At 44.7% G+C, this 14,776-nt stretch overlaps 1 protein-coding gene across 2 annotated transcripts in view; it reads right to left on the bottom strand.

Annotated features, from left to right (window-relative positions):
* Window positions 1–14,776, bottom strand: part of Utx (Utx histone demethylase) — a 111,466-nt gene that overhangs the window by 95,603 nt on the left and 1,087 nt on the right. For both annotated transcript variants that reach the window (XM_076425844.1, XM_076425846.1), the window contains exon 3: window positions 14,617–14,725. In XM_076425844.1, the coding sequence (XP_076281959.1) occupies window positions 14,617–14,725 (109 nt within the window). The remainder of the gene's footprint in view (window positions 1–14,616; window positions 14,726–14,776) is intronic.

Below are 14,776 nucleotides of genomic sequence, written 5' to 3'. Positions count from 1 at the left end.
CTTCGCGAAAAAATCGCTTTTATTTCGAGCGAAGCGCATCGCGATCCGTCTGTTTTTATTCATTTAGCAGCCGAGAAGGTTAACATTAGTCGTCGCGACGTTACATCTGGGAGTCGGTGACTCCTGTGCGAATGTTGTTTGCCTGCGCCGAACAAATCATTTATGCGCCCGTCCCAAATGGAGGACAAAGATTTCGAGCGGCTCGCACGCGCCTCGCTGGCTGACGAATAGACGAATGACGAATGCATCGGATTCCTGCGCGAAATCCGCTCGATAAATAAATCTCGGCCGGATTGCAAAACACCGGTAAATTACAGACTCCGTGATTGCATTGCCTGCTTCATAGATTATCTTGTGTAAAGAGAAAAATCAGAGAGAAATTTATTATGCCGTTTAAAAGATTTCTTATGCCGTGGAAATGCCGTAGGAAATTATTAGACTACGGATGTTGCTGGAACGGGTTGCCGTAATTTAATTCGGTAAAGACGTTAAAAGAATTTGTCTATACATATACATATTACAATACATATTTGCAATATGTATATTGAAATTGCAATTTATGCATACAATTTTTATTTTACATAAAGATCCTTAGACTAGTCATTACTGTCTATGTCTATTAATGTCTGATTAACAGTCATTTGTGTTTAACTATTTTTCATTTGTTTTCAAACTTCTTTTATAGTCCTGTTGAAAAAAGCCACTTATTCTTATCTGAACGTTTGATACAGTTACATTTACCTTTGTGCAAGTTGTTCTCGTATCCGAAGTACTAGATAACTTAAAACGCGGTGCGTGTACTTTTTCTTTTGCAATCTTTTAAACCTATTCTAAGAAATTGTTAGATAAATTAATTGCGTAATAATGCTGAGTACGCCCGGTGTTGAGCATCTTCTCGAATAATGTAATACAATACACCCTCCCTATAAGGATCGAAACATGGTCTCACGCGGTCCCAAGAAAAACTGCATACATACATCGCCGAAAGAACAATAACGAGGGAAGAAATGTATTGTACAAACTACAAACCGAATTTCACAGAAATGCGAGTAAACGCCTGCCTTGTTGCTGATGTGGGATATGGGTAACCTGGTTTGCTACCCGTCTACGTAGCGTGCTATCATGCTCAACGTTGCCACACTGTTGTGCTATCTTGTTTGGCTACCTTGTCGACTGATAGGGCTGGCCTTCCTGTCCAAGTCAGTACAAGTTAGTTTCGGTGAGTAGAGAGCAGAGAGTCGAAAGACCGACGACGTTCGTGAGCACACCATGCTACCCAAGGGTTCGAGGAGTATTATGTTAGGGTAATCTGCGAGGAAGGTGCTGTCACGAATGCCGCCATTCGATCGGACCCCTTGTATCAGCGTTCCGCATCAACATTGTCCTCCACGGCTTCGACCCTACGACTTTAAACTTTCAGAGACATGAAACTTCAGGACATGCGAGTCTACAGGAATGGAAGTTTCGAAGAAGTGAAATGTATTAGGTTGTCAGAGGCTCCGTCATCTGCATTTGTAGGTTGTAGGTACTGCAAAGTTCGAGACTTCGAGGACCACAGGACCTCAAAGTTGCTGAAACTTGAAACTTTAAGTTTCATAGGAGTGAGGATTTTAAAAGATCTCAGAGATTATATCGTCGAAGAGCCTGCAATTTGTATTATCGGACACTTCAGAGTCCCAGTCTTCGAGTTTACCTAATGTCCCAGACACTTCAAGTGCAGAAGACGTTGCAGAAGAGAAAGTTTGAAAGACCTTGAAAACCAGATTGTTGATGACAGAGTAGAACGGAGTGGACAGAGTAGATACGACGCGCGATCGGTTCAACTTTATATGCTTGGCCTTTGAAGAACGTTGGACCAAAAAATTCGGCTTGTCATCAGGATATATGTACATATGGTGCACCCCATGTCTGCGAGCTACCGGACGCGACGCGCGACGGTTCGGAGGATCGAACCCGGGTTGATCCGGATTGGACGTACGAAACAGTGGAGCGCCGAGAGGGATTCGAGGGATCCGAGCTCAGCCGAAACGAGCCGAGCGCATCCGAGTCTGAACGCGGGAGAAGGAAGAATGGTTCCCTTCGGCCTACCCTGAACACGGTCGGAACGACGCGACGCGACGCGACGCGACGCGACAGCGAACGGAGAAGGAACTATGGTCGCGGGCTCGTGCGGGTCCTCGGGTCGTGTCTTTCCTCGTCGGTGTATTGAACTTGGTCCGCGGGTCATTCAACTCCGCGCGCTGCGCTGTGCTCTCCTCTCCTCTCCTCTCCTGTGCTCTGCTTTGCTCTGCTCTCCTCTGGCTCTGGCTCTGCCGTCCTGCCGCATGCCGTCCCCGGTGACGTCACGTGACTCGCAGTCTCCGCCGTTGTTGAAGAGCGGAGGCAGGCGATGACGTGGCAGCCAACGATTCGTTGACGCCTCGCCCCGCTACCCAATGACGTCACGAGACGCGGAGGCTCGGACCCGTCCAGGGCACTGCCACCGCGAGGCACGACGTCACAGAGTACCAATGCCGATAAACCCGACGTGATCCACGCGGCGAACATAAACACTGCCGCCGCGAATATACAGGACTGATCTAGATATGTACAGACGTTCCTACGAGATCATTCTTCCCGATTCATTTCAGACGCCGAACACGATTTCTTTTTTTTTTTTATTAAATACCCTTTTCTGTTCCCTAGGTAGCTTTCGAAACAATTCAAAAAATCTAACTCTGGAGACAAACACAAATTTCTTCGTATCATCGAGAAATTTAACCCTTTAGGGACGAATGTCGTCGCATCGACGGCATCGTGACTATGCTATTTATCTATGATTCAATTCCTAAAGTTGCAAACAAATAATGTAATCGCGTACATGATAAAATATTACAGTAGTATGTATCTTCATACATGATCTCTACTTCTCTGAGCAAGATATATTCTTTAATATTTTAAAAAATCTTGCTCCGCAAAGGGTTAATAAACCAGAGACGGTATATGGACATTATGAAATTCCTTTAATCTCTCTGATGTCCGTGAAATTTCACCGTTTCTGCCACAAGTGCATGAAACCCCGCAGTCTAGTTGTAACTTGTGTGAACTAGAATAGGATCGTTTTCGCCTGTCCATGGATCTCCTCATCGAGGGCAGCGATCTATCCGCGAAAGGACGCGAACGCGTGGCGATCGATGGATCGCTGCTCCCTCGGGTTTCGGAGCCGGCCGTTTACAGTTTACGATATAGCCGTGCAGCACTCTTTACGACTTCCGCGTGTTTCGCGGACGATGCACGCAGGCTGCGTACACGCTGCACTCGGTGCGCGAGGGGTGAAAATTGGTTCACGAAACGGGGCTCACGTGCGCGTGAAAATCGGCGCACGTGTGCGTCGTCGATACGCGTTTGTAAACACACCGGGGACGACACACCGGAGAATGTGCCCGCCGCGCGCTCTCTGTGCGTTACGCAACGCTCTCCGCACTTTCGAACTAGACGCTCGTTAATTATAAACGCAACGTTGCCAGAAACAAGAAATTGTTCCGCGAGGTTGTAGGTATGCGTGTCTGTATGTGTCTACACCGGCGAGTGAGCTCGCGCGCATACATCACGGTGGCCTTGACGAGTTACGCAAGTGAGAGCTCATTTTCCCGACGATATCCTGGAGGAAAAAAGCTATTCACCTGGGTCTGTATAAATAAAATACAGTTATGTCTCTCTCTCTCTCTCTCTCTCTCTCTCTCTTCCTCGCGTCCCCCCTATCGCGTCGTGAGAAAATCACTCGAGCAACACCGTGATGAAACTCGAGGTGTTGCCGAGGTCTCGGCGTCCGCGATGCCAGAGAAGTGTACAGGGTTCCGAACATAAAATCAGCGATTGTATTATTACTATCGATTTTATGAGGCGTCGCGCGATGGTGAATAGCAAAACGAAGAATGATCAACGACTCCGTAGACGCCAGGATTCGCCCGAGGGCCCTATAAAGCTATGATAGAAAATATTATATGTACCGGGGGATAGTGGGCTATCAATGAAAAATGGACAACGTGGAAATCTTATTCGTTGTTTCATCATTGAAATTACTGTCGAAAGATCTATTGACTGATCAACCCCTTGCCATACGATTTTTATCCTGAATAATTTAATCAAAAAGACAGGGAAGTTTATGTTTGATTGTATGTATACATATAGTATACATATTATGTGATACATAATATTCGTATTTAATCGATTCTGCTTGAGAAATGTCCACGTCATGTGATCAAACTCATGTTCAGAAAATCATCATACCGCGAAATTCGACCAACTTTTGGATAACTCTGTAGCATGTTGCAACTTGCAACCATAAACCTCCAAATATATGTATAATACAATACATCATTATGCACATTTGTTTATGCAAAACACGGGATCATGGTTACCGGAAGTACGCGATGCTGGTAGCGAAACGTGTCAACAAATAACAACGTTGCCCCAACCCAATATAACGCGCTTCCGTCATCAAGCCGGCAAAGTGCGCCGGCTATCCGCTCGTTACCGTTACACAATTCTCACTGATGCAAGCGAATCAACGAACGTGTACGCCACTCAAAACCAGTGTGGATCAATATTATCGGTAAGAATAGCGGCTGTGTAACTCGTGTCGATGATTTCACTGTAACCCGTGGCGGGTTGGGGTGGTCTTCCATTCGAGCCAACTATAAATAACGGCTTTCAACACGTATGTACATACAGTAAATGTTCTATAAACGCGAACGCATCGGGGGGATTTATTCGCGTTTTTCGATCGTGGTCCTACTTTTTTCGAGCTTCAAAGGCCGAGTCGAACGTAGAGAAGGACAGCGCGTGTAAAGCGAGACCACGCAAGGGGGCCTTTGAACTGTGCCGGCGACTTCGACTCTCCGCGTCTCTTTCTTTTCTATACGCTGTCCTTCCTTGCGCCCGAAACGTCCATCGTCATTTAAACCTCTACAGTTTAATACCATCGAAGGAAAACTATCGAATCGGAGCGTTTGCATCCGTCAGGAAAAGACACACTTTTTGTAGTTTTTTAACTGTTTTAAGTAAGGTACTTAAGATTTATTTAATTTTGTTTCTTATAAAAAAATTGTAATGGAGCGAGCGACGCGCGTGACTTGACACGGTGTTCGGTTTTGCGACATGATCGGTCATAGTTCATCTCGTCTTTATATTTGCGAAACCGAACGTTAAATAATAAAAATATAAAACAGTTCAGCATATTTTATAAAGTAATTTTTCTCGTTTTTTAATCTTTGCATAGCGTCGAGATCGCAATTTCTCTTTCTTTTTCATGTTCTAAAGTCACTTCATATGTACGTACCGTCAATTAAACCACTAAATTCTTTCAAATTATATCGTGCTTGGTATCATTTTAATCAGAAAAATGCCAGAAATAAGGTAGTGAAAGTCCCATAACAGAATCATGGGAAATGAAGAAGTTTGACTGTTGGTGTAACGTTATGATGACTCACGGGCGTTTGAACTGTGCCGGCGCGCTGCGACTCTGCGTCTCTTTCTTTCACATACGCTGTCCTTCCTTGCGCTCGACACTTTCAACGTCAATTAAACCACTAAATTCTGCTTAAATTATATCGTGTTTGGTATCATTCTAATCAGAAAAATGCCAGAAATAAGGTAGTGTAAGGTAGTGAAATAACGTAGTGAAAATCCCATAACAGAATCATGGAAAATGAAGAAATTTGACTGTGGTGTAACGTTATGATGACTCACGGGCGCGTTTGAACTCTGCCGACGACTGCGACTCTCCGCGTCGCGTTTGTAGTGGTTCACACCGATATACCGAGCCGAGTCAGTGTATTAGTTTGGAGGGGATATTTTTTTCGCGTTTATCGTTGAAAGATTTTCGCGTTTATAGAACATTTACTGTAATATGTATTTGGAATTTCAGAAACGCGTTGTACCGTGTGATGCACTTTAATCATTTTCTGAAATATTATTTTTAGAAATACTGGCCTCGGTTTGCTGCATTTCAGACGTCGCGTCGCGTCGCGTCGCGTCCCGTCGTTTCGTTTTAATGGCAGTTTGAGCATATCTACACAGTTTGAACTAGGTCACTCTGTTCAGGAGAGTTTAACGTTCAAAATCTACATTTTCATCAACATTGATCTTCTCGAAGACTGTATACATATGGAAGAGGAGAAAGGTTTACGTATTCGGTAGACATACATAAATTAATCAAAAGTGAGTATACACATAGACGCTAACACTTTACTAATTGAATACCTACCTACCGGAAGCCTATTAATAGGATTTTCAATAACTCCTCTGTACAGAGAGGAATCTTAAATCTCTTAACAATTTAAGGGGGTAGACTCGTTTTTCCAGGATTGCAAGGGTGCGGGACGCGCCTTCTCATTTCTCGAAAATGCAAAGATGGAGTTTTTCAGTAGTCGTAAGCGCTAGATAAACAATCAATGTAGGCCGCGATCGCCCTCAAAAGTCCTACTTTTACGTTTACGAGGCGTACTTTGCAGTATTCGGCTATTTTTATAAAGCTGCGACAGCTACATGCTGCCGAATAATGCAAATTACGCCTCTCGTAAACATAAAAATAGGATTTTTGGATTGATCTTTTATCTAGCGCTTTTGACGACTGGAAAACCCCATCGCATGCATTATCGAGAAATGAGAAACATGCAATCCTGCGAAACGTGACTATCCCCTTAAGTTGCTGTTGAAGGATCAATGAATTTCAACGTTAGCAACAAGGAAGTACCGCGTCGGAGATAAATCCATCGAGGACGAGAAAACCGGAAGAAACGTCTGGGATAAAGAAAGAAAGGGAGTTCAGGGTGAGAGAGAGAGAGAGAGAGAGAGAGAGAGAGAGAAAAGGGAGCAGAAAGGATCCACCAGGAGTGGGTGGGTTCTTGAAGGACCCGAGGCTCGGATAGAGGGTTAAGTTTGGCGGGGCTGGTTAACTGTCCGGTCAGATAATCGCGCGGCGCGGCGCTCTGTTGGTTAGCCTGGCTGGCTCCGCTTGGTAGTTCGCTGGCAGAGTTTGTTGACTCTCGGTTTCAGCACGCCGGCTGACCATGACCTCGCCGAACGATCCGCGAAGTAATACCGAGAGACGACTCCCTGCCGGTCTCGCTGTCGACGTTGTTGTCCTCGTTGTCCCACCGCGGCTCCTATGGTAACACGCTCGCTTGCATACACCAGTGCACCGGGAGAGCACTGCGCGCCCGCAAGTGCGGCCCCGATCGTTGCACAATCCACCTGACGCATTCGCAGGGCCGCCGGCCGGCCCTCTTGCCGGGTGCAGCGACACGATCCGCCTTCGGGGTCGGAATCTCGAGAGGGACGCCTGAGAACACGGGACTAACCGGCATCCGGTGCCAGCCCGAACCCTTTCACGGCTTAGCCGTGGTTGGCGGACTCTCTGCCAACCACCTAACCATACTATGTCATACCATAGTATACATATACCTGGATATACAAGCTGCCAAGTGTCCGACGTCATCTCATATCGCAAGCGAGACACAGATATATCCGGCTTCCTGTTTTCTACTCGGTTCAAGGATCCCAGAATCTTTGGGAAACCTAATTTCATCCTTGATTTACTCCTGTTCGAACTCTGACTTCGTTATACAGTATTCTCTTCGTATAACTGTCGGCAAGATCTCTACCGTAACTGTCACAACTTTATCCCCACCACTGCGGGATCCCCCTTTGGGCCCGGTCAAGCGATAAACACGCTCGACGACCGAGCCACCGAAGGGTCGAGTCGGTGTCACCAAACCGGGGGAAATTGAGGGGAGTACGCGTCGCGTGACGCGTGACCGGGCTGTGGCGGAAGCGTGGGGATGCTCGCCGTCGGGAAATGAGGGAATGGCCGCGAATGGCACCGTAGAAAGGGTAAGGTAAACTGGAAGAGACAAGCCTTAATCAAGCGACACTGGGTCTTGTATCGGTGAGACTCACACTAGTGCAACCGAAGCAAAAGATTACAACTTTCCCAATTCTTTTTTTTTTCTATTATTAGCATCGTATTACTCGTTCTCGCGTGACGCGATATATGTATGCACAGTATATGTAGTGTGTTTCTAAACACGTGCGCACGCTATACAATATGCATAAAGATCCGCAGTCTAGCCATGAGCCACTCAAAGCGACCTTTTCAGCAACAACAGTTTCATGTCGAAACGCGGGGTTGAAACATTGAAACTGGCAGCACGTTTTTTTTGTCTTAGGAATCGAGCGGTTCTTCATTGGTGGTTTAATTCGGTTCAAGGGCATTTTTGACCCCCTCTTCCCGGGGATCCGCCGATCGACGGGTGGCCGTGATGCAGCGCCCTGAAGAGGTTTCGAGCGGAAGGGGCTGGTGGGTGCTGCGTGCATCGCGGAGTAAACTTCGGAAGGGGAAGGGGAAGGGGAAGGAGAAAGGGAGCGAAGGATCAATCATCGTCGCTGGGCTTGCGTGGAAAAAATATTAATCTCAGGAAGCGTATGTGGGCCAGGGAATATCGATCGTGCGATCTGGGTCAGAGCTTGCATGCAGCTTGCGCGCACGTACACGTACCCGCGGATCGGAGCGGATCGGAGAAAAGCGGAGTGGAGCGGAGCTGAGAGAGCGGCAGGGTGCAACCCGTGCGAGTGCAACTCCTTATCGTTCGAGCGACAACGTACACGTGCGTCGGGGCTCATGAAAAGTCTCACGTGTGCAAGGTGCCTACCCGAAGAGCGTTACAGCCGGCCCCCGATAAAGGCGAATGAATGCGAACCGCCGACTGCTAAGGGACCACTTCCTTGGTTTAATTCCCCGGCCTTCGAATACACGGCTTCCAGCAGGGAGATAAGTATTCTAATTAATTGGCCCGTGTCGTCTCTGAATTTTACGCCCGTGCATTCCCTCTCCGTCATTTTTTAACCGAGCCCCGGCGCGGCACGGCGCGGCACGGCGCGGCACGGTGTTCCCCGAGGCGACGAAGGCACCGCACCGCGCTGCGAGCTACAGGGTGGCCAGACCGATTCGGTGATCCGACGTTACGATTCCATACAATGTATTCACGATTTTAAGCAGCACACGATCATTATTTGTCGTTGCACTTTGTGGTAGCGTTTAAACGACCTGTATATTTTTTTTGAAGCTGATTTCTTAGAAATGACGCCTGTGCACTGTACCATACAACTATGTACATATTATTCTATTGTATGTATTATTATACTGTCTACTGTCTACTGTCTACTGTCTACTTCCTACAATTTCAGGATAGTTTCTAAGGATGATCAGAAGGTCTAAATCCCCAGAGAATTATGATTATGATAACATCTGTAGAGTCAAAAAATATCCTACGATGATACTATATCGGAGTCCCCTATGACCTCAGCAGAATTTGCTGTATAAAGATATTGTATACATATATACATATATTCTGCAACAAATCTTGTGATCTAGGTAAGCATAGTAAAGAAACGCGAGTTGCATTATGAATAGTAGAAGGTTCAACTCTATTTGCTTTTCGTCCGACTAGATTTTAGGCCGGATTAAGCGAAATAAAAATCAATGAATGTTGAAGAAAATCAGGGATAATATTAATAGATTAATTCCGAGGAAAGTTGCTAGATTAATAACTCGGTGACAGGACTGTTTCGAGGGAGTCGACCGAAACAATTGGTCGGTTTCCATTTCCAGGGCCGCGTTTAGGCTGCCGCGCCGAGCGCGAGCGGACGCTCGTCGAAGCAGCACTAGCAGCAGCCGGGACTGCCGCGCCGGGACATTTGTCCGCCATGGAAGAGTGCCGTTGAGTCACGTGCAACGCATAGAGATGCGTTGCAGACGATCGATTTTACTGCTTCTCCTTCTACGCACGTGTTCGGCCACGTATAGTCAGGCATCGGAGCGGGAATCGTAACAATTCTTCCCTCGTAGACGCGTCGTACAAAAATCCGACAAAGAATTACCGTTTACTTTGTTTCTAACCACGTGGGAAACGAACATTCTCTAAACCGCCGGTATTAATATTGATCAATAATGATGAATCATTTATAAACTCCAAACAAAAACCACGTATGTATAAGTTCGAACGTCTTTTATAAATTCCTACGAGCAGCAAATAGAAGGATGCGTTTACATGAATCTATTACAGCGGCGCGGCGTCTTCTACATTGTATACACGCACTGACCAATATTTTTTACACAAACTTTGTATGTAATCCCTTTCTTAAGAGGGCCTATAGATTTTCGTTACCGTCGTGTAGTGTAGCATTTACGGTGAAGGAGGTTAATCCAAGGACTCGCGATACATATTATGACCCCTGAATGAACTTGTTACATACGAACAAGTAAATGATGTAACTATTAATGAGTACAAGATTTTTCTTGTTGCATATGTCTCACACTAAAATAATTTGTCACGCATCTATGATGCTAGTTACGAATGTGCTAACGAAGTGAGCTTTACAGGAAAGCCGGAAGTGGCGAAACCTGAATGGGGAAAACCGTGCGAACGTCAGCAACGGTTGTTTCGATCGATGCGTGAAAATCAGATCGGAATCGGGGCGCGTAAATGCGGAAGATCGGCGTTGGCCACAATGGGTCATTTGATTCCCGCTAAGCTAAGATATTAGTACACGGCTGCTTAGCTAGCCGGTACATATCGAAATACCGAGATGATCGATATTGCAGAACAGCGGTGCGTACAGAATGCCGGGCGACTGCATAATACCGTGGCCCGCTATAAATATTGCAGGCACCGATACAATAGACGCGACACATACACCGCGCGGGCCGCGCGCAAGTTCGAGAGATTACAAACTGACGAGTCACCCGCGTCACGTGAATCACCCTCGGGGAGATTTCGTCTCCATAGAACGGATCCGTGGCCCATGGGGGTGAAAAGTTGGCGAAAAAAAGGTTCGCTGACCGTAAAGAAGGGGTTGCCATGCCGCAGCGTCCCTCCCCGTGGACAAGCGGCAAGGCAAGGGACTCGAAAAACAAAATGTATGTATCAATCGACCACCACCTCCTCCAACAGCTTTGCTGTTCCACGACGCGAAACTCATTTTCGCGTTAACAGTTCCGCGAATTGAAACATAATCCTTTTGCGCTTCGAACGCCCTCGTTTGCTAAACGCCCGACGCCCGACGCCCGACGCCCGACGCCCGCAGTGTATCTCAACGTCTCATTATGAGCCGAAGGGCTCATAAAACACTTCTGAAAACTCAAAATCAGTACAGCTATAGTTAAGTGTACGCGAAGCATTGATATTCTACAATAGAATGTTTGATTCGATTACCACGCCCGACGAGTCGACGAGTAAACAAATACGTAAATACAACTTGACAGTACTGGAACAATAATGTTCATTTCACTGTCGATACGTCGCGCGCGTCGGAGTGTGGCATATGCGCTGATCCATTTTCCCTTTCGAGTTAATGTTATCAACGAACCGTAGCTCCATTCTCGTAATTATCGCATTCGCGGAGCATTTGCCGTACGCTACAATGGAATAACTTATCACGCCGAACTCAATTAATGTGCCCAATTTCAATCGGGCTTCCAACCACAGAGCCTCGAAAAATCGGGAAACTTTCACGAGGGCTTGGCTTAAATAGGAACTGTTTCTGCCGACTACATACATAAATCAAATATTCTTTAGCGTTTCGAATTTTTGATGCTTGAAAAACATTTTTCCCTGTTTATACATATACATATATGTACATACATAATTTATAGATCTTCGTGCAAGACTATAACTACCTAATGAAATCATTTTTCGACCATACAACACTCGATGGCAGCTGAAAAAAATTAGGAAGGGTAACTAGAAATTACTTTTTAACGTTTATGCGAATTCTCTTTTCGCAATCGCGAACTCGAGAGATGATCAACGACAAGATAGCAAGCCAGTGTATACGTACGTAATCCTGTCTTTTCTCTCGAGAAGCCCATATCGAATAATTGCTGTTACATACATACGTACTTCCTAGTAAGCGCACCTGCACGGACGCTCTGAAACCTAATACATACATATATCGAAGGAAACCGCCTAGCCTCTCGCGTATCCGCAACGGGACGATCTTCCATTCAATTTCATCCGCTCGATAAATTTACGCGATTTAGATCGCGTATAAACTAAATAAAGACGAAGCACATTCAACGCCAATACAATATAATTCTACCTTATAAATAGCGAAACAACTGAACAGCGTCAACGCTTTTATAGCCTTTAGATTACTCTTGCTAATTTAGCGTTTCGAAGTTACCAACATTACCTATACACGTACGAAACATAAAACACTTAGGGCAGCCTTGAATATACGTCACTTGGATTGCGTGGCTTCGAAGCTCTAGACAAAATTATTCGGCCATGAAACATTACAATATCTTTTTTAGTAGGCGCATGTTTTCTGAACTTCGAAATTAATTATCCAATAAAGTATTCGAACGTAAAATATCAGTTTGAACTTGACTTGTATGTACGTATGTAGACAGCGGATCTTCATGTAAAATAAAAATGTGTTGCATCAATTGCGAACAGTAGAATCGTTTTAATACATTGAAAATAAAATGTTGACATTCTGAAGTTTGTTTAATCTTCCTACTCTTCTAAATTTCAGCAACTCGATCTTGTTAGAAATGCAACAAATCCGCAGTCTAATTATGTATGTCTCTTTGAAGTTTGTACTTGTACCTGACTAATTTAGTTCGTCAATGTCTCGCGACAATTTTTCTATGGGGAGATAACGCGAGAAGACGGTAATTAACGAAATTGATAACGTTTTTGGAACATAACGAACGAATTGTAACGAATGTCGAAAGACCGAAAAGAAGTATAGTATTTCCTGCGAGATTCGTTCCATGGGAATCTTGCTCCATCCAAGTTAAGGAGGGTTGAACAGGAAATCGATATTCCCACTCCTGACCGTCTACAATGCCGATTGCCTGACAGGAAACGTCAAGTCAACGGTAACAACGTCGGTAATGTGCTTGCATCAAATCGCATTGTGGAATAAAGGTAGGTAACCGATAATGCAAGCAAAAATCTATCTCGTTCCTTGAACAAGACTTCTCGATATCCGATCAGACTAAACCAAGTCATTGTTACAAAGCAGCAACGATATTCTACCAGAGTGAATGATATTCTAGCAAAGTACTACTTATTTATATGTACATATTTTGGTGAAATACATAGATAAGATGTCCTAAGAGGGTCAATCATTTTATTAATATACATAGTTCGAGGATCATTTCCATTCGAGAGAACTAGAATAGAACACGAAATGGAAAAAATTGAGAGATTCATTTCCAATTCGAATCAGCTCCTGTCCAAAATTTAATTAATCTATTTTACGAGGCACGTCTCCGCGACGCGAAGATATTGTTAGAATACGAGTACCGAACATTTGACCTGGTCACTGACACGACGCTAATACAGAATGACGAACGTAACCGCATTATGTGATATTCGACGGAACCGTGATATTCCCGGCTATTTCGAAGCAGCTAATAAAGAGTTAATCGGAGAACGGTCCGATTTTCGAATTTCTCCATCTCGCCGTGCGTCATATTATGTATTCGCATAGGATCGCGCATAACGAAATTCAAGCCCATCTGTACATCACTGACGTCGATGGTTACGGTTAAATTAGATTTCCTGAACAGCTTTATTAAGGCAGTTGAGACGCGTTATGATCGATATTCGTCACAGAGATAGATGACTTTAACGACGCGCAATTGCGAAAATACCCACGAAGGAGCTTCTCATGCCCTCGTAATATCAATCTCACAATTATGTACATAGTCTCTATTTATAATTTTAGACAGACTCGATTCTGACGTATTCACGAAATTACGGGCATTTTGATTTCCCGAGCTGGCGCGTACGTACGGCATATTCTATTCCCGTAATTTTAACGTTTCTGCGGCAAATCTAAATTACCATTTCGTCGTTGAAACAGATGCGTATTTGGCCTATTATCCCCCCCCCATCCCCATCCCCATCCCCATCCCTTTACATCCTTCCTAGTCGCCATATCTCCATGGCAGCTCGGCACGTAGGCAACTTTCGCGGGTCAATGTGAAAATCAAAGCCATCCATGATCCAGCTTAGGTACTAACCGCTAGCTTGGTCGATCAACATCGTAACCGTTATACTACTTTACCGACATTCAACGCTCTACCTTACCGGTAGCATAGGGTAAAATTACCTACAGAATTTTGCGCGAAATTAAAAAAATAGAGAATACAGGGGGGATCACACAGAACGATGAACCCTGTGTGTACACCGTCCAAGGAGCCGACGCCCCCTTTTCAAGGCGAACGACTCTCATGAGAGATTACAACATTTTTCTTTAGAGACATCTCTGCCGCCTCACCTACTTTTATTTCATTTTTGCAAGGTGAAAATAGCCTTGGTCTATCCGATTGATATTCTACGTTTTCTTTTAAACAGCAAACAGATATAGAATATTAGTAAAAGATTAAAGTCTATAATTTCATTTGGAACCTAATATTATCAAGATCTTTGCATGTTGCTGCTATTTCCTGACATTTTTTCATAAATGTAATAATAAAGAAACTTAAAATGACAATATTAGATAAGCAGAAGATCATGCACGCTGTATAGCAGGAAGTACATTTTTATAGCGACTCACCATTGAAAAGCATTGAAATGGTAGTAGACCAGGCCTTGTCCATATAAAAATGAAGCATCTTTCCAATAATCCCCTTTGAGGGAATAAAATTTCTGATACGCAGACATGGCTGAAAAGAGAAAAATAAAATACGTCGGAATGAACGTTATAGCCAAAGTTG

The sequence above is a fragment of the Lasioglossum baleicum genome, chromosome 6, assembly GCF_051020765.1.
Source record: "Lasioglossum baleicum chromosome 6, iyLasBale1, whole genome shotgun sequence".
Classification (NCBI taxonomy): domain Eukaryota; kingdom Metazoa; phylum Arthropoda; class Insecta; order Hymenoptera; family Halictidae; genus Lasioglossum; species Lasioglossum baleicum.
This window is presented reverse-complemented; position numbering and strand designations above follow the sequence as displayed.